Genomic DNA, 26067 nt, shown 5'->3' with positions numbered 1-26067 from the left:
GAGCTTGTTGCCAGCCAGTGACAGAGATCTTCCCATGAGAAACCATGTAGGAATCTTGAAATTTAAAGCAAAAACTTTCAAAAAAATTGTATGTACACTAGAAAGAAATATCCAATGTGATGTAAGCCAACAGGGGATGGATATGCAAGAATTTAAAATGGAAGGTTAAAAGTAGAGGTGGCAATTGGGCAGGAACCAATTTTAATAATTCATGGGCAAAGATTAAACACCAAATACAAAATCAATCAAATCCCTCACCACAAGTTTTGGTTAGCAACTGTTTTCACCAGCAAAAGCAAGAACAAATTCGACATAAAGATTCTTCAAAGCAATGATCACAGTCATCACTAGAGGACCCATAATTGCTCCCTGTAATTGAGACACAACCACCAAGTTATGGTTTGTAAAGACAGAGAAAACATGACAAAATATTTGATTCCAAAGAACAAAAGGAGAAAATGAACTAGGTAAAAGTGAGGGGGGTTAAAAGCAAGCACTCCTATAATATAAAAGACCCTACAAGCTAACAGAAGATTTAGAAATCATGATGATATATAGATCAAATAGTGCATATCTATTAAGAAAGAGGTATTACTTCCAATATAGAGGGGAAAAAGGCAATGCCACCAAATATGCTAAGACATGTCAAGTAAGTATTATGTCCTGGAATCTCATCTTGGATAGCCATAGTCCCATAATCCAATAGTATCACATGAACTGCTGTCAGTAGAATAGCTTCAATGTATCTTGATTCCATGGCTAACTGGAGTGCTGCCGGGATCGATGAAATCCAAGCTGGAGCTATAGGTAAAAGAGCGCTTAAAAAAGCTAGAAATGTAGACATGTAAAGGAAATGAATGTGGTAGAATCTGAACAGAAGATATGTAAAACAGCCCTGGAACAATGTGACCTTGGCGGTAGCTAGCAGTCCACTGCTAACAGCATGATCAAGAACTTGGGCGCATCGATTCCTGGTGGATCTTGAAACTGGTAACATCCCTAAAACATGGTCCATAACTCCTCCAGAATCTGAAGTGATCGGATAATACAAAAGCCACAAAAACACCATCAATTCAAATATAAAATTCACCAATTCAGCTGCTCCTGAAACAATCAGTATGGCCACAAAGAACAACAGATTTGCACCTCTAGCTAACACCATCGAACAGCTAAAAAGTACCTTTTTCGAGACATCCAAACTCTGAAGAAGAAATGCTTTGATCTTCTCCAACAAATCCTCATTAGCGATCAGAGACATGAATTTCCTAAACTCACCATTAATATCCCTATAAATCACTTTCCACTCTCCATTCCTCACCTTTGATTGAAGGCTATAGAGGGTCTCATACACCGGCCTCCGGACGCTAACTTTTTCATCAGGAATGCAAGAAACTACCGAGCTTTGCACAAAATACTGCTTAAAACCATCAACAACCTCTGTCACATTGTGATAAACAGCCCAAGAATCAATATTTTGTGACAAAGTTTCATAAAACTTGGACATATAGCTATCAATTAATTCAGGGATTTGATTCTCATCCATCCATTTATTAATCCCAATTACCTCACCATAATTATTCTCTTCCAAATGAACCTTCAAAGAAATGACTGCTTCTTTCCCTTCAATTGCAATTTTATAGGAGAAGAAAAGAAATCCTAATATAGACCCTACAATCATAAACAAAATAAGACCAATCCCAACCATTGTATTCAATCTCTTAAACAACATTGAAGTTATAAATTGACCTCCCTTGCTAAAGAATGAGAAACTTCTACTCTTATGAAATTTTTTTCAGTTTTGTCGAGCAGATGAAATCCTTGAGAGAGTTGTTGCAAGGCCAGGCCTAATTATAACTCCAAAACCATTTATATAGGCTACGAAGCAAGGGACTGTAACAGCTGGGATAGAGAAAAACCCTATTCTCTCATAAACAAGAACAAAAGGGCCAAAAGAGACAAGCCATTGCATGAGCTTATAGAAACCAACACGTGTCTGGCGACGACCAGCAGGCCGAGGAGAGGAGCTGCGGCTGAGTAGGCGGAGGAGGGCGGCATGCGAGTCGAGGAGGGATGCGGTGGTGGCACGTAGAATGGCGATGGGGATGGCGATCAGGGTTTCGAAAAGGCCGAGACCAAGAGGGTGCGACCAGAAGGAAACTATCAGCGTTTGGAGCCCACGTAAAGGCATGGAACAAAGAATGGCCCATTGGATGGGGCGCCAGTAGTTCTGCAGGAGCTTGCTGAGGCCGAAGAGGAGAGCTAGTGTTAAAGCAAGGCCTGCATGGGCCATGGCTACGTACATTGCCGTCCGTACGGAAGGATCGTTCGATGAAAATGGCGGTTGATACCTTTTCCGTCTCGGGTTTCTCCGTCTTTTCCTTGGAGCTGAATCAGGGTGTTCATCATTGGTTTTCGGTTCTTCATGATCTGGTTCTGATCGGTGTTTCCCATGCCTTTTCCTGTTAGATGTTGAGGGATAAACTTTGGGAGTTGGTTCGATTGCTTTTAACATAATCTTGTAATATCATCCATGTGTAATGTTAAGCTTAGGTTATGTTGAAGAGAGAGAGAAAGGAGAGAGCGAAGATCCGAGACTCACTGAAGAAGATTGCTGCTTCGTAGAATGAATGAGAGATAAAATGAAAAGTTCCCCACAGTCAAATTAACAAGGAAATTTGAGGAAAAATAAAAAAGAAATTCGCCAGACGAAAATTGAAGATTAATAAATCAAATTAGAGAAGATATTAGGCCAAAATATTACTAAAATATTTCATAATCCCCTATAATTGTAAATTTCTTATTACTAAATTAGCACATAATTAATAACATAATTCTTGACTCAAAATTTTTATAATGGGCCTGGATATTAAATTTAGCCCATTAAGCTTATACATGGATCATGTTGGTTGGGAAGCCCAATCCGGACCCTTTGTAATTTCTATGCTTATCTCAAAATAGATTTTTTAAAATAATTTAACGCCATTGAGAGTTTATATTTAATACATTATCGAGTTATAGTATCTATACACTAATCACGTAATAATATAATTTCAACTTATAAATATGTAAAGGTAAAAGTTCAAAAGTCTTTTAAATAAATATGTTTAAAATTATGAGTATTTTATTTTTTAAAATTTTTACTTTTAAAATTATTTTATTAACAAAATGATAAACATTTTATTTACTGATAATATATAAAAATTTATACAGTATCAAATTTAAACTCCATCACTAATCACCATTTATCACCTAAAATGTCAGCAAATCGTAATAATATTAATTTAATAAAGTTTTTGTTAAAAAATTTCTAAAGAACAGAGGAATTTAAATTTTTAAATTCCAACTTCCCAGTAAAGAGGAATCATCATGAAAATTTGAGAAGTATTTTCCGTAAAGGCAATGCCGCCGAATAGCGGCGAAAGTAAAGCTAAGGGATTCCTATCAAATATAAATAAAATAAATGGATGGGTCCCATCCCTTCCATTTTTTTTCCTTTACTCTTTTTTCTTTTATTGTATTAATCATTATTGCTTATTTTAGCTCCCTCCCAAAATATTTTTCATTTTAAAAATTTTAATTTTTTTAAAAAATACAAATAAACTATTAATTTTTTTTATATTTCAATTAAGTCTTTATACATTTATTTTGAATTATTATTTAGAATGTCACCAGTCATTTTTTTTCTACGTAATGCTGATGTAAGGAGTAAAACTGTCATGTATTTATGTTATCATATTACATAAGCATATTACATCACTATTTATGATGACATGTCAATATCATATCATATGAGATAAAAAGATAAAGAACATTTTAAGTAATGATAATTAGTCAATCATTTGTTATAAAAACTTATTTTGTTCAAAATAAAAATATAACGGTTTGATTGAAGGCAATGCAAGAAAAAAATATATTTAAATTTTTTAAAATAATTTAAAATTTTTTTTATCTATTATATCTTAAAATTAAATATTTATAAATTTAAAAAAAAAAAAAGGACAGATGTTACCCAGACTTTTATGGTACAATATATCTTGATTTTGGATCTAGTGAATAAGTTGAAAAACCCCAAAAATTACAACCCATTTTTTTATAATTATTATTTTTTTAGCAATTATCTTGGAAGTAATGGAGATAAGCCTTTTGGGATACTAAAAATGAAGTTTCCAATAAGTGCTATATACTAGTTTTCTTTCTTGTTAATGTGACAAAGACTTAAGTGGAGTTATTAGAATGCAAGTTGAACAAAATTTGATGGAATTTATAATACTATCAAATTTATCAAAGAACTTAAAAGCAGAGCAACCCACCTACTCTTGTAGGGGATTTCCTCAAGTCAAGTTTTAATGCATTAAATTGATACTGACTAAAGGGTATTTTCATTTACGTTTTAATTTTATTTATATTATTTTAGACGAAATTTCAAACTAAATAAATAAAAAAAAGATTCTAAACCTATAAACGTACATCTCAATATAAATTAATATTTCGGAGAATTGGTAATGATCTCATGACACATGCTGCACGTGGCTAATATTAAGCTAAGCATTATTAAGGTGAAAAACGTTATAGTTAGGCACCAAATCAATATATTTTGAAACCCTTTTTAAGTTTTTATGTGTGGTGTGGAGTTAGGTACCAAAAGGACCTCATTAAATCATAACTTCTATTGGTTGTTTGTTCTAGGAACTACTCATTTGGAATGGTGGAAAAATCGAATTCAAGTAAAGAAAAGTAAGTCTCAATCTAATCTTAAGCCAATAAGGATGCAACACCACATGCTATCTTCATAATAGCATATTAATTGAACGTAAATCATTAAATCTTTAGAAGATTCCCAAAATAATAAACCTAACCAACCCATTAATTTTGGTCATAAATCCCCCAAGAAATCTCAAACATAATTACCTTTTATTTGCTTAAGCAATCCCCTGGTTACCCTATTCAATACTTTAGCCTACCATAAAGCATTAAAAAGGAAAGCTGACGGCGTTTGCTTATATAAAAGGAAAGTTAAAGAATCATGTTTTGTGTGTTGCATTTGTTTTTTTTTCGTAAATCAGAGGTTCAAGGTTAAAAAAAAAGCTGACCCAAAGAGAATAGCAAGCTTTGCTTCAAGTTGAAACAATGGATACCCGCAAAAGCCTAACATCACTTGTTCAAGCAACCAATATCAATTCAATTATTTCTTCAGTTGCCTACATGAAAGACTTGGCGTAGGGAACTTGCAGACTAAGCATTGAGGAGAGAGAGAGAGAGAGTTTTAACTTTCTTCTTTCTTCTTCTCCATGGAGGATTTGGTGGTGGAAAATCTCTTCAGTGGCGATAGAGAAGTGCAGATTCAAGCTGCGACTGAACTCAGTAAACTAAGCAGCAAGCAAAGGCATAGGATGGCTGAAAGAGGGATTATTTCACCATTAGTTTCGATGCTTCAGTCACAAGATTATGAAGCCATTGAAGCTTCTCTGCTGGCCCTGCTTGGTCTTGCCTTTGGCAGTGAAAGGTTTGTCTCTTTCTTGCTTCTTTCAATGTTCATTACTACTTTGCAGAATCCAATGAATTCTGTACCTAATATTATATTTGGTTGTGCAGAAACAAAATCCGGATTGTAAAGGCTGGGGTCATTCCAGTATTGTTAGACCTTCTTCAATGCCAAAGTGAGGAGCTGATTGAACTCACAATCGCAGCGATGTTGATCCTGTCCTCTTGCACAGCAAACAAGTTGGCAATTGCTTCTTCGGGGGCTATACAACTCCTTGTAGAAATCCTGAACCTGAACCTGGTGAATGCTGATGCCAACGATATTAGTAGCTTTAGCATGCAAGCAAGCATAGATGCAATAGCTACACTCCAGAATCTCTCAACTTGCCATCAGATAATTCCATCGATTGCCTCTTCTGGTGTAATATATAGCTTGCTTCAACTTATCCACCGTTCAGAAAAGTCATCGGAGCTGACAGAGAAGGCAATGGCTCTACTTGAAAATATTGTTTCCTCCTCTGAGAATTCAATTCAAGAAACAGCCGGTACTGGTGGTGCAATCAGGATTATAGTGGAGGCAGTGGAAGAGGGTTCTCCTCAATGCAAAGAGCATGCAGTGGGAATCCTCCTTCACATGTGCCAGAGCTGTAGAGATAAATACAGAGGATTGATATTGAGGGAAGGTGTAATGCCTGGGCTGCTTCAAGTTAGTGTTGATGGAACCTGGAGAGCTAAGAGTATGGCTCGAGAGCTGCTACTTCTTCTGAGGGATTGCTCGAACTATGGTTCGACAAGTAAATCAAAACATGGGCTCATGGAGCAGATTATGCAGGCAATTGATGCAGATGGAGAGAAAGTTACAGGAACGACGCTGAGGTTGGTGGAGGAGATGATAACCAAGCTCAGTACATAAACTTTTTTTCCTTTTAGGATGATACACTCTAGCCTTTAGATTATAGGCTTACTCAGGGCAATGAAATCTCTGTAAATAATATTGGTATTGGGTGCTGCTTGCTAATTCTCAGGGGTTTTTTCCTTCTAATTGCCTGATTATTTAACATCAGTGATTACAAAGACAATTAATTAAAACCACAGGTTATGACTTTAAATCTCCATTAATTTAATGAATGAGTTGAAGAAATTAGCACCAAAACCAGAATATTTGTAAGCAATCTTACTCTGAATACAAGCTGCCATGCACAACCGTCTACTAATAGAAAAACAGGGCTTTCTGTAACCTAGCGCAGCACTTCCTGCAGAGAAAACATATCTTGAAGAAGACCTCTGTAAATCATAAATTATTGCTCTTCATGTATAAGGATGAAGCATTCAAAAAGTCTTTACATCTAGTGAAACAACATCTTAATAACCAAAGAAATCAATGCAGTAATATTTCATCCTTAAATATGGCTAAAAAATTTGGTATTTCATCCCCATATTGTAAAAGTGACTATTTGTATCAATCACCTAGCGAAGTGGAGGATTATTTTATCATCACTATTGCCTCTACGACCAAAAAAACCGGGGTATACAACCCACAAGCACACAGTACAACATTGGATTACAGGGCTTAGTTTAGCCCGACCTTCTATAATAGCTATAAGCCACAGCAACGGTTGCCACAGCTCCAACCACAGCTGCTGCTGTAAGAACATCACGTTGCTCCCATGATTCTACCCAGCTTGTCAATCTGCACACCCCAGTCTTTCCATGCTCCTCTCTTGTTTCTTCACTTTTCTTTCTTTCACTTACTTCAGAGCTAGCATTCATGCAACAGGTGAACCCATTAGCACCCTGACAACAACCACCAACGTTTTCCTTGGTCTGCTGAGCAACAGATTCTTCATGCTTCTCATTTTTCTCCACATTTGTCCTATTTGGAAGCTTCTGTTCATCCGCTTTATCACCCCCTTCAGTAGAAGCTCCCAATTGACCCCTGCAGATGCATGTTTTACATACTTTGTCATCTTACAAACAGTTGGAAAAAATACAAGTGATCCCAACTATAAAAAAATGAAAAAATTGGCATAAAGAAGAAATAATTGAAAGCTTCATATGGCATATGCAATGAGTCACACAATAGAGATGGGGCTTCCCACAAGCAAAGCACATTGTAAATAATAGTACTATGAGTGATTTCACTAAAACCCTAGCAAAAAAAACAGCCTAAAATAAGTAGCATAAAGTCATAAAGAAACATTTCAAAAGAGTTTTATAGGGAAATGAAATAAAGCACAGCCTTCAGGATCAAAGTTCAGAAGCTGAATTAGTGCAAAATAAAGCTAAGAGAAGAGCCAATTAGTTACATGTATAAAACACCATTGGCTGCCTTGTGAGAAAAACATAAGAAAATCAATGCTAGGAAAGACATGCAGCAGCACTGATAGTAAACTATAAACTTTTTCACTGGATAACTTAAAAAATTATGGATTTTAAGTATGCACTGACAATGTTGATGGTCAAACTTCATCTACCACAAAAGATTTGAGGTAGTAAGTCCATCTCCAATACATGAATGTACTCAGAAATGGCACAAAATAAAATACTATATATTTAACCAACTTAAGCTCGGGATAAACAAAAAACACAAACCTCCAAAGGCGTTCTATTATTTCTCCCTTTGCAATGTGCTGATCCAGCAATTCAGGCACATCATCAGGAGTAACATAGCCATACCTGCAATCATTTGATGCCAAAAAAAAAAAAAAAACCAATACCATCAACAACCATCCAATGCATAGAAGCACAATGTCATAGTGACATAGATATTACCAGTGGCCCGTAATCTTTCCCTCGGAATCTGGGCTGAAGATAATCAAGTTCCCAGCGTACTTATGTCCTCCAATGTGAGAGCAAGCACTTACAAACACCTGATCATTCAGTCCTCGCAACTCAATCTCCTTGTTGAGCTTTTTGATTAGAACTGGTCCACAAACACCACATCTCTTGTCACGATTACCATGAGCACACACGAAGACATATGAACCGTTTAAGGTCTCCTGCACTCCAGAAGCCCATGGTTTGCCACTCACAAGCACATCCTCGACAAAGCCATCCACATCAGAGTCCGTCAAACCCCTTCCATCAGAACAATAAAAGAGCCTCAGGCATAAAAATCCCTTACTATAGCATTCTCTCATTATTTTCCAAACAAAGAAGACATTCAATCTCAACTCAACAAAAAATAGCACATAAACAAAACACTTCTTAATCCTCACAATATGCTGGCCTAAAATTACACAAGGATGGTTATGTTTAATGCCGCGAGTGGTTTTGAAATTTTGACAAATTTGTATTTAATTAAACATGTCTATATGTCTACTATTATCAAAAAATATGATATAATAAGACAAGAAATTATTGCAAGCCTCACCTCAACAAATATCATTTCCATTTAAATTTTGACATGTAATCATCTTTTTCAACAAGTAATTGAAGGTTAATATTTTATTTACAGTTAATTGAACACATGGCAAAAGTTTTAAGAGTATAATTGTATCAAAAAGAATTTAGCAGAACTTACTCAACATAGAAAAGATCAGATTCCTAATCCCATCAATTACCAAAAGTATCTTTTTTAATCCCAAATTTTGTTTCATTTGCACAGGATCCGGTCTTGTAAATGGAAAGTCAACACTTACAAAAAGAAATCAATTCCAGAAAAAAAAAGGAAAAAAGAAAAACTTACTTGTATTTGATCATGTCAGGGAAAATCAACACATCTCCATCAGATCCCTCTCCCTCAATAACCGTAAACAATGTCTATCAAAAAAAAAGAACAAAGAAAAACCATGATTAGTTGAAAATTTAAACCTTAAAAGCAATCGACAAAAGGTCGCAAACGACAAGAACGAACCTTGTCAGGGATGTCGCTTTTGCGAGACTTAAGAGCGGAGGAGAGAAGCTTAGGGAGGAGATCTTCTTCGACGCGGGAGACCCAATCGGTATACGACTTATGGCGAAGGAACACGTGACGGTCGTAGGGATTGACGGTGCCAGCAAGATTACTGGAGTACATCTCCTCGCGCGTGAAGCCGAACTGCGCCTCATCTTCAGCAGAGACACTTGAGAGGTTGTTAGAATCCGCCATCGAAGAAGAAGAAAAACAAGCCAAAGCCAAAGGTTTAGGAGAAGGGTGAAGGCGAGGTCGAGTAAAAGATATGATGGAGGAGAAGAGAGAAGAACGGAAGCAGTGCGCAATGCGCATACGGGGGGGTCTGGAGGTGGGCTTTTGGGTTTGAATGAGAAAGGAAATGGAGCGTGGTGCAAACGCGCGGGTGGATATTGGATGGGGACAATTTGGTGGTGTAATGGCCATGGAAGGTTCGGTAGAACTGCTTTTTTGAGGTTAATTTATAGAAATTCATATTCATCCAATAGTCAAAAAAATGCATTTTAGGTCCAACGGAAGACTTTCTCGAACTCTTCAATATTTGTCGTAAATAATTTATTATTTATAATTGTATTAATTTTTTAAAAAAATTTACCCAACTTTTTAATTTGTTTGTTTAATTTAATGTTAAAGATAACAACAATTAAAAAATTTATCTACAACAAGTTCATTCAATTAGTAAAATCCTTTGTCTCGCCTTTGAAATTGGAAAAAAAAATATTTATCTTGAGTTATTTATTTATTCATAACAATTAAATGATAATTTCATCATTAAATATTGTGATTCTTAACATAGTTAACCTATTAATTTAAGTTGACATAATATTTTAATTTTTTTTAATTATTTAAAAAATTTTCAAATAAATTTTTATTTTATTTTTAATTAATTATTTATTAATTACATTAATTAAAATTATCAGTTATCATTTTTATAATAACATAACGTTATCGTGAAAAGTAAAAATTTCAGACGATCATATCATCATATTATGTTAATATGAATCAGTATGATATACTAATATATTATATCGATATTATATATTAAAAAATAATAAGTAAATTTTGATTAATAATCGTTAATTATAAAGATAAAGTTTAATTAAATATTAAAATAATTTTAATTTTTTTAAATAGTAGATATTTTAAAACTATAAACATAAATAATGTGTCACAAGTATAAATAATTTTAAAAAATCAATTATAGAAGTAGCATTTATCACGTCTCCTTTTTCTTTACAGATTTTGGTAGCTTTCAAATATTATTCAATTGCAATCATTCAAATAAATTATTTATTTCATCAATTATTATTAGTATAGTTGACTGATTATGTATGAAAGTTTCGCAACAAAAAAGTTTTTGGCTAAAAATAATTAGAGTCGATTTGGAAGAGATCACGAGGTTTGAATGAAGAAAAATCCAAGCCAATAAATCATTGTTCTAATTACTTTTGGGGTAGGTAGCCATTGTTTTTCCAAGGAGGCTAGAGAAAACCCCCTTAGGGCCCATCCAGGCTCGAGAGTTGAAAGTCAAAACCGAGGACCCAACCTAGGTCCGTGCGTGTAGGATTTGATCCTCCGCTCCGATCACATCGGGGCAATGAAGATTGTTTCGTGTACGCCAGGTAGGTGGCCCCCAGCCATCTAGCTCTGAGCTGCCTCGGAGCGTGTTGTTGAAGCGCGTGGATTCATGTGGAAGTTTTGTTTTTGGATTGTTAAAAGTCCCATTCCATTGCATTTTTCCCGGAAGAGGCTGTCAGAGAAAAAACAAAACTGATGATTTTCGTCACGTGCTGCAATTTCACTACAAGAGAGAGTTTGCTAACGTGGATGGTTATGGTTGGGCCTTCAAATTGTTTTTTCTGACGACACTTATCGTTAATAAATTCAAATAATTTTTTATTTTATATTAAATTTAATCAAATATTTTTGTTTTTATTGAGTCGGAGGACTAATTGCTATTAATTACGGTAATTTGAAAAACAAAAAAAATTATATGACTGTATCAATGTTTCATGCAATCATCAATCATTATATATTAACACATCACACGTGATAAATAATATTTTAATTAATAAATTATTAATTATTAATTATAAAAATTTATTTTAATAAAAAAATAAATATAATAAAAAAGAAAATTTAATTTAATTTTTTTAAATAATTTAAAATTTTTTTAAATATTATCCATATATAATTCTTTACAACCGTTACACATTTTACGATTATTGGTTTATCCATAAGTTTTGATCTCTTTTATTTTATCTATAAATAAAACTATTTAAGCTTTTTTTTTCCTTGCAAAATTATTGTCTCTCTTTATTACTATTTTTTTTTCCTTTTATGTCTCAAAATTAAGCTTTTTCTTTTGGTCCCAAATAGCTAATACTCTTAACCTTCACATACTCTAATAAAACTATTAAATAGTTCACTCAAATAGTCCATTGCTGAGGAATGCTCTTATGAAGAAACAACGTGCCTGGTTAAGCATGACACTTGGGGCTGCAAATTTTGCAGAACCATTTTGTTTCAAACTCTTTAAACCCTATTCAACTTGAACAAGTTCAGATGAGAAGCCTCACAACAAAGAAACTTACAATTGTGTTGTTTTGTGCAGAAATGAAAGCATTCCATGGCACTGGCATTCCCTACCTTCCCATATTCCAATTTTGTATAGATATATGGTCTTTAAACATGTTGAAACTATGATGAAACATCTTAGGATTGCCTGTTTTCGTGCCGGTTTTGGTACAACACAAGTTTACATAGAAGTAAACTTCCAGAATGCAAGAAATAAGAGAAGACAGAACAGCAGCTTCATTCCTCATTTCTGTTCATTTGCATTTCGCAGTGCTGTTTATCGTGCTTCAAGTTCAAAGAGAAGTTACAACATGTGCTTCCAAATAGCTCTTTTGCAAGAGCAAAAGACTAAACCTTTGGAGCACAATTCGACAGAGGTGGTGGACATATTGTTTCTAAGAAACAAAAATAATCACAAGAATCAAAAGAAATCAATCTCTAAATAATTACCTGAAGGCTTCACATCTACACCCGGAACCTTGTCGTTGTTAGGTACTTTTGCCATGTCCGTTCTGACAGAAAAGTCCATCATGGCTTGTTTTGGCACTTCTGGTGGATTTGCACAACGAATGAGTGCCCAATTTACACTCTGAAAGAATGGGTGTTGTTTAACTTCAGTAGCCCCACGCCTATAAGCAAGCCGATGCTGTGGCTCCTTTACAAGTAAACCTCTGATTAAGTCCCTAGCAGCAAAGCTCACAGAAGGATACTCCGGAAATCTCAATGGCTGGCCAACCACATTAAAGAGAGTTGCCCGGTTCCCTGCCCCTTTGAATGGGGTTTTACCATACAAAAGTTCGTACAGAAAGATCCCAAATGTCCACCAATCTACAGCACTTCCATGTCCTTCACCTTTAATGATCTCAGGTGCTAAGTACTCATGAGTTCCCACAAAGGACATTGAGCGAGCATTTGTAGGTTCTGCAATGAGCTCAGGAAGAGGACTCACTTGATGACTAGTTTCATTCTTTACTTTGCTCTTCTTTTCTTTCTTGGGCTTGCTTGAGAAAAAACGTGGTCCAAAACATGCAGGTTGGATACAATCTGGCTGCATTACACAAGTTGGCTCAATGCATGCAGGCTGAGCACAGTATGCTGAATTTTTTGATTCTAGGCTTGAGATTGAAGATTTGACCAGAGTTGGAGAGACGGCACATCTAAGAGAGAGGTCAAAATCTGAAAGCATTATGTGTCCATCTTCTCTTACCAAAACGTTTTCCGGCTTAAGGTCTCTGTAAATGATCCCAAGCATGTGCAGATACTCCAAAGCAAGGAGAACTTCTGCCACGTAAAACCTGCAGAGCAACAGAAAAGTCAATGCAGAAAACAATAGTTCGTAGGAATTTCTTGGCTTTAACCTTCTACTGCAATCTGCCCATATCAAACTACATTATCATCATAAATATTTACATTTATCAAGTTAACATAGAAGGAACATATGCACCTGAAATTTCAATTCAGTTCTTATTCTTAGGATGATGCATGCCCGTGCACAAATAACTCATGGTATACCACAATATTTATGGGCTTTAAAGTCTTATTAATTGTTGTCAGATACTAACAAATATGTTAAGATATTAGAAGTTAGAATTCATGCAGGATCTGAATCCAAGTCTTCAGGAACCTCTACAGTCTTATCATTGTTGTCATCATAGCCATCTAGTACAACCTAAGAGTTAAGGATCCTCTCAACTGCAAACAATGGTAGAGCTGCCCACAATTTTCACCATAGAGTGACACATGTTCTTCATATAATCTAGGGTCAAAATTTGTCCACATCATTTTTCCTTTTGAATTAATTTTAATCTAGGATAAAATGTTTAGTAACTTTGCAGGATAAGACATAAATTTATCAGCCTAAGAGCAATAACAGATAGATTATAATTGCAACTTGACCCAGAAAATTTTTTAAAAAAATAGGAAGAGAAAAATAATGACATGTATTCTCAAGCCTGCCTGTAGGACATATCATAATAAAACTGTAGAAATTTAATGGAGGAAAAGCTTGAGTGAAAGGGGATAAGAATATGAAACATCTGATATTCTAAAGAACCTGAATGAGGAAGACTATGATCAAGCACTCACGAACATACCTGAAGATGACTTTGTTGACAAAGATTCACTATATTTGAATTTTTTTTTTTAAAAAAAAAGGAGGGATATAAAGGTTATCAACATACCAAAAGGTTTGTTAAGATAGAGGATGACATCTCAGGATTTCATAGTGCCCGACTTGAGGATAAAGTCAGGATGGAGATGAGCAACTTGATAAAAGTTATTCCAATTTACAGATACAGAGGAGTTTCAACCTTTTTGCAACACACATCTTATTTCTAAATGCACGGTCACCCCCCCAGAACCATAATACTAACATAAAATTGTAACATGAGTTTACTAGCACTGTTGTATTGTTCATCTGATAGGGTAATTGAGCCCTAGAGAGACGATATTAACTGGAAATCGACCCATGGGTTTTCATAAAAAATCTGAAAAACATCCAGCAGTTAAATTCAAAATGCAATAACACAGACTTGAGAATAAAGCGTAGCAGAGAAGAAGAAGACCAATAGCTAACCTGGCAGCTTGCTCTGAAAAGTACTTTCCTGGTTGTCTTTGCCTGAGAGCATGCAAGTCTCCTCCAGGGCAGAACTCCATCACCAAGCAAGAAAGCTTCTCTGTCTCAAAGTGCGTATACAAGGTGGGTAGGAAGGGATGATCCAGAGATTGCAGAATCTCTCTCTCTGTCTGGGCTCTCAGAAGCTTCTTACGACTTGCCAAAAGAGCTTTATCCATAACCTTCATAGCAAAATAAGTTTTAGTGCCAGTCAATTCCGATAGATAAACACTACCAATATCTCCACATCCCAGTCTCCTCAGCACCCTAAAGTGCTTAAAGTCCAAATCTCCCTTTCGAGATCTGACAGCTTGAATTGCTTCCCATCTTATATCATTGGCCTTGTGGGGCTTGTAGATGGCACTGCTTAGACAACTAGAGCTGCTTTCATCACTAACATCACTGCCAGTGCTCCCTCTGTAGATGCTTGTCTTCCTACTCTCAACTAAATCACAGGAATTACTAACTTCACCACTTTCAGCAGACTTGTCAACACTGCTTGCGCATTCACTAACTTCTGTATTGGTGAAACTTTGTTTGGCTTCAGCATAAAGCGTGCCAGCACACATACTATTTGAAGGACTTTGACAAAAGCTTCGTTCTGATTGAGATGCAACATGGTTGTTCAACTGCACAACACCTCCTTTACAAGGACCCGATACAGTTTTTTCAAATTCCAAAGGACCACGTGAATTAGAACTCTTATGATCATTGACTGGGTGTTTGAAGGAAGATTTGCTTTCCACTGTCAAAATCTTCTTCTGACTAGGGTTAGTAGCGTCGTTTTTTCCCACCAATTCAGATTTCCCCTTACTTGAATCGTAATAGTGTTTTCCCATGTTAGGCAATTCTTCATGCTGCATGTTGTCATAGGCTGGTTTGTACGAATGCTTTTGATAGCCTATAGTACCATTTGGATGTCGAACAATACTTACGCCATGATTAAGAGTAGTTGCTTGCGATGTAGAAGAAGGTCCTTCATTTCTTGATTGTTTCGGAGAGGGAGGCCGAGATGGCCTAGGCGTACCAGATGCTGAATGAGGGTTATTGTTGCCTATGGCAGAACCGGGACTTTGACTCTTTGATGAAGAAATAGCAAGTGATTCCATTGAAGAATTTAACATCACCAACCACTGCCAAACCAAAGTCCAATTCAGCGAAGTAAACTTTATTCCTCTAGGTGAAAATTCTACGATACAGCCGTTAATTATAGAATCATCCAACTTAAATGTCCCAACAACACAAAATCAACTGTTACAGAAATACAAATAGTCAAAATACTAAGCTGTTGAAACCAAGAAATGAAAATTTCACGCAGCAGTCTTAAATTTAAACAAAATAAAATCACCAATAGAATTTACAATCAAAGAAAACACCAAAGATTACGGTGATACCAAGATATAAACAGCTGGCCCTTAAAACAAGATAATAAACCGTAATTAACAATCAAATGAATGCAAAATTCCAAGCATCCAACCCCCATTGAAGCATAGCCAATTTCTATTTTTTTTAAGAAAAAAAAAACAAAATAACTTTCAAGTTTCTCAAGAACCCAAAATGCAAACTTCTTTTTTCTTTTTGATAGCTAAAATGCAATGTTTGGTTACTAAGAAAATGCATGAACAAGAAAAACAAGCTTAGAAAGAAAAAAAACTCCAAACTTGACCAATAAAGCAAAAGAAAAGAACCCATCATAAAAAAAAAAAAAAAAAACTTTAAAGAGGCCAAAAACGAGTTACCTGATCATAGAACAGAGAAAAACAATGCTGGGCAAACTGAAATCTTTCATGAAATGAAAAACCCAGAAAGGAAAAAAAAGAAAAAGCTGTTTTTAAGAAGAGAAAAGTGAAACAGCTTTCTTCGGGTTTTGCCTTGTCTTCGTGTGTGTTTCTCTTCTCCTAAGAAGCTCTCCAGATCCGATCCAAACAAGAAAAGAGAGAGAGAAAGAGACAGAGAAAGAAAGAAAACAATGATAATAATAATGATAATTTGCTTAGTTTTTTCTTTTTATTTAAAAAAATTATGAATGAAAAAAAAAGTTTATGTTCTGTTTTGTTTCGTCGTTTTATGAAAGAAGATTAGGAGGAAAAACAAAGGTAACTTGGCAAGCAAAGCAAAGCAAAGCTTAAAGCCGTCTTTATCTCTGGATTGTTTCCTCTCAGGCAATAAAGGAAAAAAACAAAGCTTCTGCCTTTATCTCTCTCTATCTCTCTCTTACTTTGCCTTGCCTTGCTTTGCTTTGGTTCCTCACCTTCTTGTTCTTGTTCTTGTAATCTTCAAAGTTTTAAGTGGAAACAGGTGGATTCAATTTGGGCCACCCCTCTTTTGATAACCTCCCTCCCACTACCAACTTTTCCCTATTAAACCATTCAAGTACTATTTTCAATGCATATAAAGCCTTTAATTTAGCAAAAAAAATAAAAAAAAAAAAGGGGCCACTTTTTAGTAGAAAAAAAATTATTGTAGTTATTTCTCTGAAATAAATAAAAAAATCATAACTTTTAATTTTTTCCTATATAAAAAAAACCCATTAATGTTTAACCTTCCTACTTGTTTTTTCTAGCCAAAGTACACGTGACTTTATAACCAATAAGTGATATAAAATTTATAATTTTAAAAATATTTAAAATTTTATTATTATACATTTATGATGTGATATTTTATGATTGAGTGATAGCATATAAATAACTCATAATATATCACATATAAATTAAAAAAATTAAATTAATTAAAATTTAAACAAAAGCGTGAGCAGAATCACAGGGTTCAAAAATTAAATTAATTAAAATTTCAATCATTGTTAATTATTCAAAAAGCATTAGTCAACATTGAGATTCTCTTGAAATTATTTATTTTATGGAATTTATAAAATGTTTCCAATTCACAATTTTTACTGACAATGATTTTATTAGACAGCTCGAATCATGCATTCTCATTGGCCACAACAACTAGATTCACGCTGTAAGAATTAGATGATTATTTATTTATTTATTTTTTTCGAATTTATAGTCATTAAATTTGGGAACGTAAACAAAATAAATATTAATTATAATCACATGGTGTGTTAAGTAACCGCAACATATTTTCATTTATTTTTATTTTTATTTTTTTTTTACTTTTGTTTTGGCGGGAACGAGGAAAGCCCTTCACATGCAGGCACGTGAAACATGAACAGGAGCACATGGACGGCTGTCATGATATTACCGTGCACCCACGGGTGATATAACCTATGATTTTTCCCCTTAGGGGCACCCTCTCCTTAAATTAGTAATTAACGCCCTTAATCGCGGGGGTAAAATAGTCTTTTCACCTTTGACCCTATCGCCTTTTCCTTTTTTTTTTTTTTTCTTTTGAAGGAAAAAAAAAATTGGGGAAATCAATGTCCAATCCTTGGCAGGAGCAGCTTAAGACACATGGGGTCAGCCTGCCACGCTGCAGGGGCCCACAATTGTGCTTTGGACTGGGGGGGCATGTATGGGACCTACGTTAAGGTCTTTTTGGGAATTTTGTAGGTGAGATGTTAGGCATAGGGTAGTTGGGCAGTCCCTGATCCCCAATGCCTTTTTCTTTTTTAATTTTAAAACACACAAAGGGTTTTAACCCTTAACTCGGGTCTCATCAACCAACCTTCTTCTTGACCACAGAATTTTATGATGATCCAACGGTGGCGGGTGGGACTTTCTCCGAATTGGACGGTCCCTAGGAGGATTGAAGGGATGTTTGATGTTGCCAAGCGTCCCTGTCACGGGTCCTGATGTTGACACGTGTAAGATTGGTGGTTATCCAGACAGGGTCCAAATCTGTGGGACCCTTGTCACCAATCACGTAAACATGTTACAACAATCATTTTCAGTGTGCAACGTATGAAATCATTCTCTCCCTCCTTCGATGATTACCACTTCCGCAAGAGGAGGCTTCAATGATCGTCTGTGGCCAGGTTTAGAATAAGCATGGAAGTGAAATTATTATTCTCAAATACTTAGGTCTCAACAAAATTATGTTACATTTTCTTGCAACATGTTAGAAAAATGTTCATAATTGCAATAATATCAACATCTTGTTTTGTTTTATACATTTCAATCTTATGCATAAAAACTCGAGACAAATATCATTCTAAAAAATAATAATAAAATAAATTACACGAAAAAATCGTCAATTTGTAATACGAATTTACTATATAATTTTAAAAAGATTTTATAGTTGGCTTAATCTTATTATGGAAGAGAGTTTAGTTTAGTTTAGTTTAAACTTGAGATCTAATGTATAGAATTTTCAAGTCCAATAATTGAGTGTGTTGGATGAAGCTATTGGGGGGGTTTAACTAATGGAACATAAAACTATATATGTCTAGGACTTGACAATAATGGTAGCACTCATGATTAGAACACTCTTCAAACATGACAGAAGCAGCTGTTTCTTTTTTTTTTAATAAAAAGCAGGATATAAAGTGTTGGATCATGGATGCCAAATCCTTACAGTTGGAGCTGTTGGTAAGCCAATGTCCTTTTTAGCTGAGGATGCAAGGAAAGATATGCAGATTTGGAAGGGTATGATCCGAGCTGTCATGGTCCTAGAAGGGAGTCGTGAATCTCACATCGAAAGTGTACTAGAGTGAGATTGAGTATTGAACTATTCACACATCATCTTGAACTTGTGAAGCGTATTTTATGCAACAAAACTGTGAGACCAAGACATAGGGATTATGACATCACAAAAGCAAAAACGAAATAAAAAATAAAGCAATATCATCTGTTGAATCATATGCCAATGGTTACCATAAAGGTTTCATACATAAATCAAGCATTATACAACTTCAGGATTCATTTACATTAGTTAAAGCATATTCAAACATCTACAATCTGATAATCTTGACTCTTTTTTCTTTTCTGTAAGTAGACATAAAGGCATTATGTCTAGTTAAAAAGAAGAAAAAATGGTTTGAAACTAGGCATCAAGACTGGTCTAGCAAGCTTTCGAGATATAAGTTAAGGATGTATCTCCCTGTGGACAGAACATCAAGCCTCTTTTCACTAGGTTCGTACTTTCCTTTGCGAAGCTGGTAGCGGTGAGTTACAGCTGAGATTGTATATGTTTGGCCTTCAATTGTCACACTCTCCCCACACTGCAAATTCTGATACAGAAGGAACAATCAGAACTGACAGAATGGAGCATAAATGCCCCAGCAGTGATATCATGTCATAATAGTTTCTAGTTTCACAACTGTATCGGACCTACTGATCCCCATGAACAAGTGTAGCAATATCGACAAGATGACAGATCATTAAAGTTCTGTATGCCTGGTGCTTAGAATTTGAGAGAAGGGCCTATTCTCAGCTTTCTGCTTCTAAAACACATGATGAAGGGCCCTTGACATCTACAACTCATTAAACAAGTAGTACATCAGAACAAGATAGCTCAATAGTTCAGAAATTTACAACCAATATATGACCACCCAACTTCATCTGCTAATAAGTCATGCACAAACTATACGATTGACATTAAAATTAAGAATAATATAAAGGAATAAACCAACATATCTTAGTGAAGGCATTTCCACACCCTTCAAATCATTACATAATCCGCACAAGCATGATTTCCAAAAATCCTCTTCATGCTAATAGCCTAATCCACTATGTTTTGCATTGTTCAATTGTTTTCTGCATTGTTTTAGCAGCTCATTTATGCTGAAGCAGGAGAGAATTGTCCCCATCGAATGCAACCAGCTGAGCTAGTGGCATCCCACTTTGAAGAGTTTTCCTAAATCGGACATGAGCCATTTTGAAACTCATTCTGTTGTTTGACTACTCTTCTTCTGTTGAAAACTCGTCATTATATTTACTCCATTTGTCTAAACCTGATTACAAGTTTCTAATGTCTCGTTGTCATCATGCGAATAATGTCATCGTCATGCCAAATTAGTGGAAGGGAGGAAAAAGAACAAATGAGAGATCACCAAAAGCTGAAAACTGGATAACCTCTCCTTCAATCTGATTTTGCAAACTACCCAACATTTACATCAGGAAAACAGCTTTCAAACTCTTGCTTCCACATAAACTCACCAAACTATTAATCAAAATTTCACTTATGTAAACCAGAATCTCAACAATGCTTACAAAATAATGGTACTCTATCCTTCAATTTACTCCATTAAATCTTCAACAACAAAATGAAGACTCCAAAGTGCCATGCCTTACGGGCAAAGGCTTTGTATCAGACCTTGCTTCAGAATTGAGTAAAACAAGTAAGCCTTTGCTTTCAAATGGAAACAATATAGCCATCACCAATCGTCTATACCTTAGTTCAAGTGATCTAAACGAAAATAAAGAAGATCAAGAATGCCACCAAAATAAGCTACAAAGCACATGATTCAATACCCAACATTATAGTTTTACTAAGGAGCATACTTGGGGCATTTTTGTAATCTGGCCTTTAGATATTGGAATCAATATTTTATCCTAAATGCAAAGGCTTCACATTCTTGTCATTTTTCCCATAATTTAATTCTCACCATTTTCAATCTATTACAAAGACATAAAGCCACATTTGCAAAGACTTGTATTCAGACAAAAACCTCTGCCAAAACAAGAAAATATTCAGACAAGATAAAGACAGGAAGAAAATGAGACTTACAGGAGGGAAGCAACGAACACCAAGGGACTTGGGTGGGGGTGTAATTTCGATGACTTTATAGGGGTAATTGTTGTGATGTTCTCTTCCTCTTTCTTTCCTTCTGCATATCACCTGAAGCATCTGAGTCTGTCAACAGAGTAAATGTCACCCAGAATTAGGTTGTTTATTAAAAACAAAAAAGGAAAAAGATTTTAAAAAAAACCCAAATTTAATAGAAAAAATATCACCTTTTGGTATGTACTTAAATTGGATGCTGCCACCATTGCCATTTTCTTTACATAGAAATTTCTTTCTGGGTGTTGCCTTTTCTGTCTCTGGGTTGAAACTTGAAAGAAAGAAAAGAGGAAAGAATTTCTGAATGTAGGATTTTTGTGTTAATATAGTTTGGAGAGAGGAGCAGCCAAGCAGAAAAATTTTTGTCCCTCTCCGTCCTTTTTCTTTGTTTACCCAAATGGCAAAGTTTTAAGACACAAAGCTAAAGCTATCGTGTTAGCAAGGACTGCTGAGATATTTTGGGAAACTGTGTGGTCGGAAAATTAAAAGCCTGCTTGTCCTATTGCCACTTCTGTCTTATTTGCCTTTTTTCCATAATTTTATAAAAATTAGAAATTAAATCTAGATTAATATCTTTTAAAATTAACAAAAAAATTCAAATATAAAGGGTATTATTATCAACTCAAATAGTTGATAAGTAATTTCAGCTCAGAGGTTAAAATGTATCTTGCTTATCATGATTTTTTTTTAATTCTTTAATATTTGAAGCAAACCTAAGCCATGGCTAATGATTTTCTTTTGTTTCTTTTTAAATTTGACGATTTCCAAATTTAGTAATAAAATTACATGCATGGTTTATTTGTCTGAAAATCTAGGTATGTAAAAACTTAGAAGAGGAAAGGAACTGAGGATCAGAACTTAACAAGCAGAAAATAGGAGCTCAATTAAAAAAGAATTCCTTTCTTTTTTGCCTGCTGTATTCATTCAAGAATCAATCATACAGCTTGCAAAATTTGCATGTTAATGTCAATCAAAAGAGAAGTACAAAAATCAGACCCACTTAGCTCTTACAGTCCGGTAAAGGCAAAGTGTAAACAGGATGATCAAATCCTTGAACCTCAAAGAAGAAAGAAACTAAACTAAGAATAATGACATCAAGGAGCTACAAGGTACAAATTGAGACAACATTTATAACTTCGAAGAGATTTTCCCAGCAACAACCTCTCTATCTTCCATAAGGATGGTATCGACCACTACCTGCTCCGCTATATCCCCCTCGACTTCCATAGAAGGAATTCCCAGCACCACCACCAGCAGCGCCATAGCCACCCCCAAGGCCAGGGTCGTAGCTACTAGCATAGCCACCACCAGTAGCACCAGCACCATATCCTCCATAAATCTCACCAGGGCCTCCATAGCCACTTCCCATATCATAGCCTCTATTAAAATTTCCTCCATAACGACCTGAGTATCCAAGAGACGGCTCTCCCCTGAAAGGCCCCATACCACCAGCATAACCCCCATAGCCACCAAATTCACCTACTCCATAACCCCCATAACCACCAGCCCGACCCCCATAAGCCCCACTGGCTCTGTAACCACCACTACCAAATCCACCACCTCCGTATCTACCATAAGCATCTCCAAATCCACTACCATATGCAGTCCTAGAATCATTATATCGTTTGGATGGGGCTGGAGGCGGATTTGGTTTCTTTGGCTCTGCCCTTTTAATCTCGACCTACAAGTAAAGAGAACCATCATGAGACTCATTTAGGCTTTTTAAAATTAAAAGAAAAATATTAATATTCTAAATTCCCTTACTCATAAGCTTCAAGCACAAAAGAACCATTGCTAAACAATGGAAAATACAAGATTCCATAAAGTGTTAATCCTTCCTATTTTCCATTTCAAATTACCATAATAGCAGTAGCAAACAAACAAAGCAATAGAAAAATCTCAAGTAGCATTTTTGCAGGCCAAAAATTAAAGCTCATCGAGCAAAATGGTGCACATTAATGGTAAGCTGTCACTAGATAACAGCTCAAGAAAAAAAAACAGATAAGATTATAGAAAAGGCACCACTGGTATTTGGAAAAGGTACCTTCATGACAAGGACATTATATGTTAGTAATATTAAAAAGAAAAAGACCATTTGATTAACATGGGTCTCATCCATTCAAATTCAATGAAGGTTCAAGCATGACAACAGCATTGAAAGAAAAAAATATAGATAATCTAATCAAGTTAACGGGCATTGCACATACCTGAGCTCCAGCAAAGTCAACCTTGTTTCCCTTAGCCAAGAGATCATCAACTGCATGCTCTGTCTCAAATGTTATAAATCCAAAACCACGAGAACGATTGGTGGCATGGTCCCGCATAATTTGGTGTTCTTTAACTTCTCCATATTGCATAAAGAAGTCCTTAAACTCATCTGCCCATTTGCACCAAATAGATTAACACTTAAACAAAATATCAATAATGAATCAAGAGTTGAACAATCAAGGAAGAAAAAGATTGGTATCACCTTCTGATACAGATGATGGAATTCCACCGACAAAAATCTTCCTAGTCTTGAAATCTTTACTTCCTGCTGCTCCTTTTGGTATTGTTCTCTTAATCTCTACCTAGTAGGCCCAAAAATCAAGCCAAATACCAGTAGCTCAAGTCAATAACTAAAATAGTGCCCACTGGGCTACAGTAAGGAAACAGAACAATCAACTTAACATTGAGACTAAAGCTGATTCTTACTTGTTTCCCATTAATAATATGAGTGTCCTCAATGACTTTATCAACTACAGAAGGCTCTGCATAAGTCACAAACCCGAACCCACGAGGCTGCCCCGTTTTCCGGTCCTTCATTATCACAGAATCCGTAATTTCACCATATTGACCAAAATGCTCAAGAAATTGTGCTGCATAAAATTAATAACATGAACCAGATGGGTACAGACTACAGGCCATGCACTTTGTGCTAATATTCAACAACATTAAGAAAAATCTCTAACAAGCTAAAGAACTAACCAGAATTTGTCTCTCTCGCTAAACCTCCTACAAAAATTTTGCTGCAAATTTCCAAATATTGAATATAGTCATAAATCACTTCAACAGTATTTACACTTAAAGTTGACCTTTCAAAGGAACAAATACCTAAATAGATCATAAAATTCCTACAAAAATGCAACTCCAAAGCCTAAAGAAAAGCTTAAAACCCTAACTTCTCTTCTTTTCTTTTTCTCTTTATTTTCCCAACGACCAAAGAATCTCAAACTTCGCACAACAAAATTCAAGTCATTAATGAAGGGGAAATGCAAAATGGCAAAATTTACTTTCACTTCTCCCGTACTTTTTTCTGGAAATAGACAGAGGAAACTAAGAAAAGAACGAAAATGGATATGTCCATTTGATCTATTTTACGGTTTTTTTTTTCAAGTCATTAACTAATAGGGTAATACAAAACCTCAAGCTTTTCCTTTACTTTTCTACCATTTTCTCAGGAAACAAACAGACTAAATCTTAAAACAACGAGCCTTTCTAGTTTTGAGCTAATTTACGTTTTTACATGTCAATAAGTACCGGAAAATCTTAAGATTTTCCTTCACCGTCCCCGCACTTTCTAAGGAACTTAATAAAAAAAATACAAAATTACCCAGGGCTGGCTCCATCTCCCGTGAGAGGCTGAGACTTGTCATCCTCCGGATGGTCAGAGGATCTAAAATCGCTGGTTTCTCCGTCAAGAATTGCTTCACCGTCTCGAGGGTCCATGGCAAAAATGGAAAATTTCTTAAAGCCTTGGGCTTGGGGAGAAGGAAGACAAAGAAACGAAACTTTAGCCCTAAAAACGCTTGGTTTTGTAGTTTCTGCTTCGAAATTTGAAATGAAATGAAAGCCCTAAAAACTAAATAAAACCCTAGAAATGGAAAGGACCGACGGTTGTAATTGCCTAAATAAAGAAACCTTAAGTCTTTTTAAAATTAGTTTCTTTTTTCCTTAGAGTTATTCTAAACAAACATATTTATTATAATATGTAATATTTATAATATTCTATAATTAAATTTAGATAATAATATTATTATTTGTCACAAATTCAACTCACTATTAGAACTCTATTACAAATAATAATTTTAATATTAAATTTGATAATTAATGTAATATTTATTAAAATTTATTAATTATTTTAAAATATGATTTTCAACTTTAATTTATTTTTATGAATTAATTTTAATTTATTGATTAATTTTTAAAAATTATTTTATTTTATTAATTTACTTTTTATTAAAAACATACATAAAAATTAATTTAAAATTTTTTTAATCAAATATTTGACGAATAATGTTTAAAATATTTAAATATGAGTTCGAATAACAATTCAAAATTTTAATCAAATATTTATAAAATTTAAGTATTCCATCAAATAATAAATTTTGAGTTAAGATACTGCACTCTTTGCATTGATTTCCCTACATTATAAATAATATTAATTTTTTTAATGAAGCAATGTTAACTTAAGAAAAAACTATAACTTTGATAGTAGCATTACAAATTTACTTTATATCTGAATTAAATTTAAAATAGAGAATTTATTACAAATATTTTATCTTTTTTTCAAGCCTCTTTTTTTTTTTAAGAAAATATAAGTGATTCAGAAGAAAACTATAAATTTTGGGCATTGTCTTTACTTTATACTCTTTTTTTTTTCTTGATTTTCAAGTGTACCCTGTAATTTTCTTACTAGGAATTATAAGATAACCATTAAATCTATTTCTTAATTTATTTTGACTTAATTGAATAATGTATTTATTGATATAAAAAGAATTTAATGGAACTAATAAAGATCTAGATTATAACATAGATTTTCCACATAGATTACAAAAAA

At 34.7% G+C, this 26067-nt stretch overlaps 6 protein-coding genes across 9 annotated transcripts; 1 reads left to right on the top strand and 5 right to left on the bottom strand.

Moving 5' to 3' along the window:
• LOC18600842 lies at nucleotides 271-2512 on the bottom strand. The gene is made up of 3 exons (XM_018118949.1): nucleotides 1864-2512; nucleotides 596-1668; nucleotides 271-369 (listed from the first exon to the last, which is right to left on the bottom strand). The coding sequence occupies exons 1-3, from the start codon at nucleotides 2510-2512 to the stop codon at nucleotides 271-273; spliced, it is 1821 nt and encodes a 606-aa protein (XP_017974438.1).
• Nucleotides 5042-6634, top strand: LOC18600841 (U-box domain-containing protein 6). The gene is made up of 2 exons (XM_007031531.2): nucleotides 5042-5503; nucleotides 5593-6634. The coding sequence occupies exons 1-2, from the start codon at nucleotides 5289-5291 to the stop codon at nucleotides 6392-6394; spliced, it is 1017 nt and encodes a 338-aa protein (XP_007031593.2). The 5' UTR covers nucleotides 5042-5288; the 3' UTR covers nucleotides 6395-6634.
• LOC18600840 lies at nucleotides 6767-9779 on the bottom strand. Its single transcript, XM_007031529.2, has 5 exons — nucleotides 9338-9779; nucleotides 9170-9243; nucleotides 8254-8559; nucleotides 8074-8157; nucleotides 6767-7417 (listed from the first exon to the last, which is right to left on the bottom strand). Exons 1-5 carry the CDS (start codon nucleotides 9686-9688, stop codon nucleotides 7057-7059), a joined length of 1176 nt encoding a protein of 391 aa, XP_007031591.2. The 5' UTR covers nucleotides 9689-9779; the 3' UTR covers nucleotides 6767-7056.
• LOC18600839 (protein kinase PVPK-1) lies at nucleotides 12075-16541 on the bottom strand. 2 transcript variants are annotated; one of them, XM_007031527.2, is made up of 3 exons: nucleotides 16304-16541; nucleotides 14526-15697; nucleotides 12075-13245 (listed from the first exon to the last, which is right to left on the bottom strand). In XM_007031527.2, the coding sequence occupies exons 2-3, from the start codon at nucleotides 15686-15688 to the stop codon at nucleotides 12372-12374; spliced, it is 2037 nt and encodes a 678-aa protein (XP_007031589.2). In that variant the 5' UTR covers nucleotides 15689-15697; nucleotides 16304-16541; the 3' UTR covers nucleotides 12075-12371. The 2 variants fall into 2 exon arrangements, with proteins under 2 accessions (XP_007031589.2, XP_007031590.2); XM_007031528.2 differs by having other exon boundaries at nucleotides 14526-15815; nucleotides 16304-16537.
• On the bottom strand, nucleotides 19300-21676 carry LOC18600838. Of its 3 annotated transcripts, XR_001927518.1 has the most exons (4): nucleotides 21422-21676; nucleotides 21195-21320; nucleotides 19796-19938; nucleotides 19611-19695 (listed from the first exon to the last, which is right to left on the bottom strand). XR_001927518.1 is itself a non-coding variant. In XM_007031526.2 (3 exons), the coding sequence occupies exons 1-3, from the start codon at nucleotides 21461-21463 to the stop codon at nucleotides 19516-19518; spliced, it is 348 nt and encodes a 115-aa protein (XP_007031588.1). In that variant the 5' UTR covers nucleotides 21464-21665; the 3' UTR covers nucleotides 19300-19515. The 3 variants fall into 3 exon arrangements, 1 of the variants encoding a protein (XP_007031588.1); XR_001927517.1 differs by having other exon boundaries at nucleotides 19300-19938; nucleotides 21422-21669; XM_007031526.2 differs by lacking the exon at nucleotides 19796-19938 and having other exon boundaries at nucleotides 19300-19695; nucleotides 21422-21665.
• On the bottom strand, nucleotides 22107-24956 carry LOC18600836 (heterogeneous nuclear ribonucleoprotein 1). The gene is made up of 6 exons (XM_007031519.2): nucleotides 24841-24956; nucleotides 24216-24256; nucleotides 23943-24106; nucleotides 23719-23818; nucleotides 23456-23625; nucleotides 22107-22929 (listed from the first exon to the last, which is right to left on the bottom strand). Exons 1-6 carry the CDS (start codon nucleotides 24954-24956, stop codon nucleotides 22414-22416), a joined length of 1107 nt encoding a protein of 368 aa, XP_007031581.2. The 3' UTR covers nucleotides 22107-22413.

This window comes from Theobroma cacao, chromosome 4, assembly GCF_000208745.1.
Source record: "Theobroma cacao cultivar B97-61/B2 chromosome 4, Criollo_cocoa_genome_V2, whole genome shotgun sequence".
NCBI lineage: Eukaryota > Viridiplantae > Streptophyta > Magnoliopsida > Malvales > Malvaceae > Theobroma > Theobroma cacao.
This window is presented reverse-complemented; position numbering and strand designations above follow the sequence as displayed.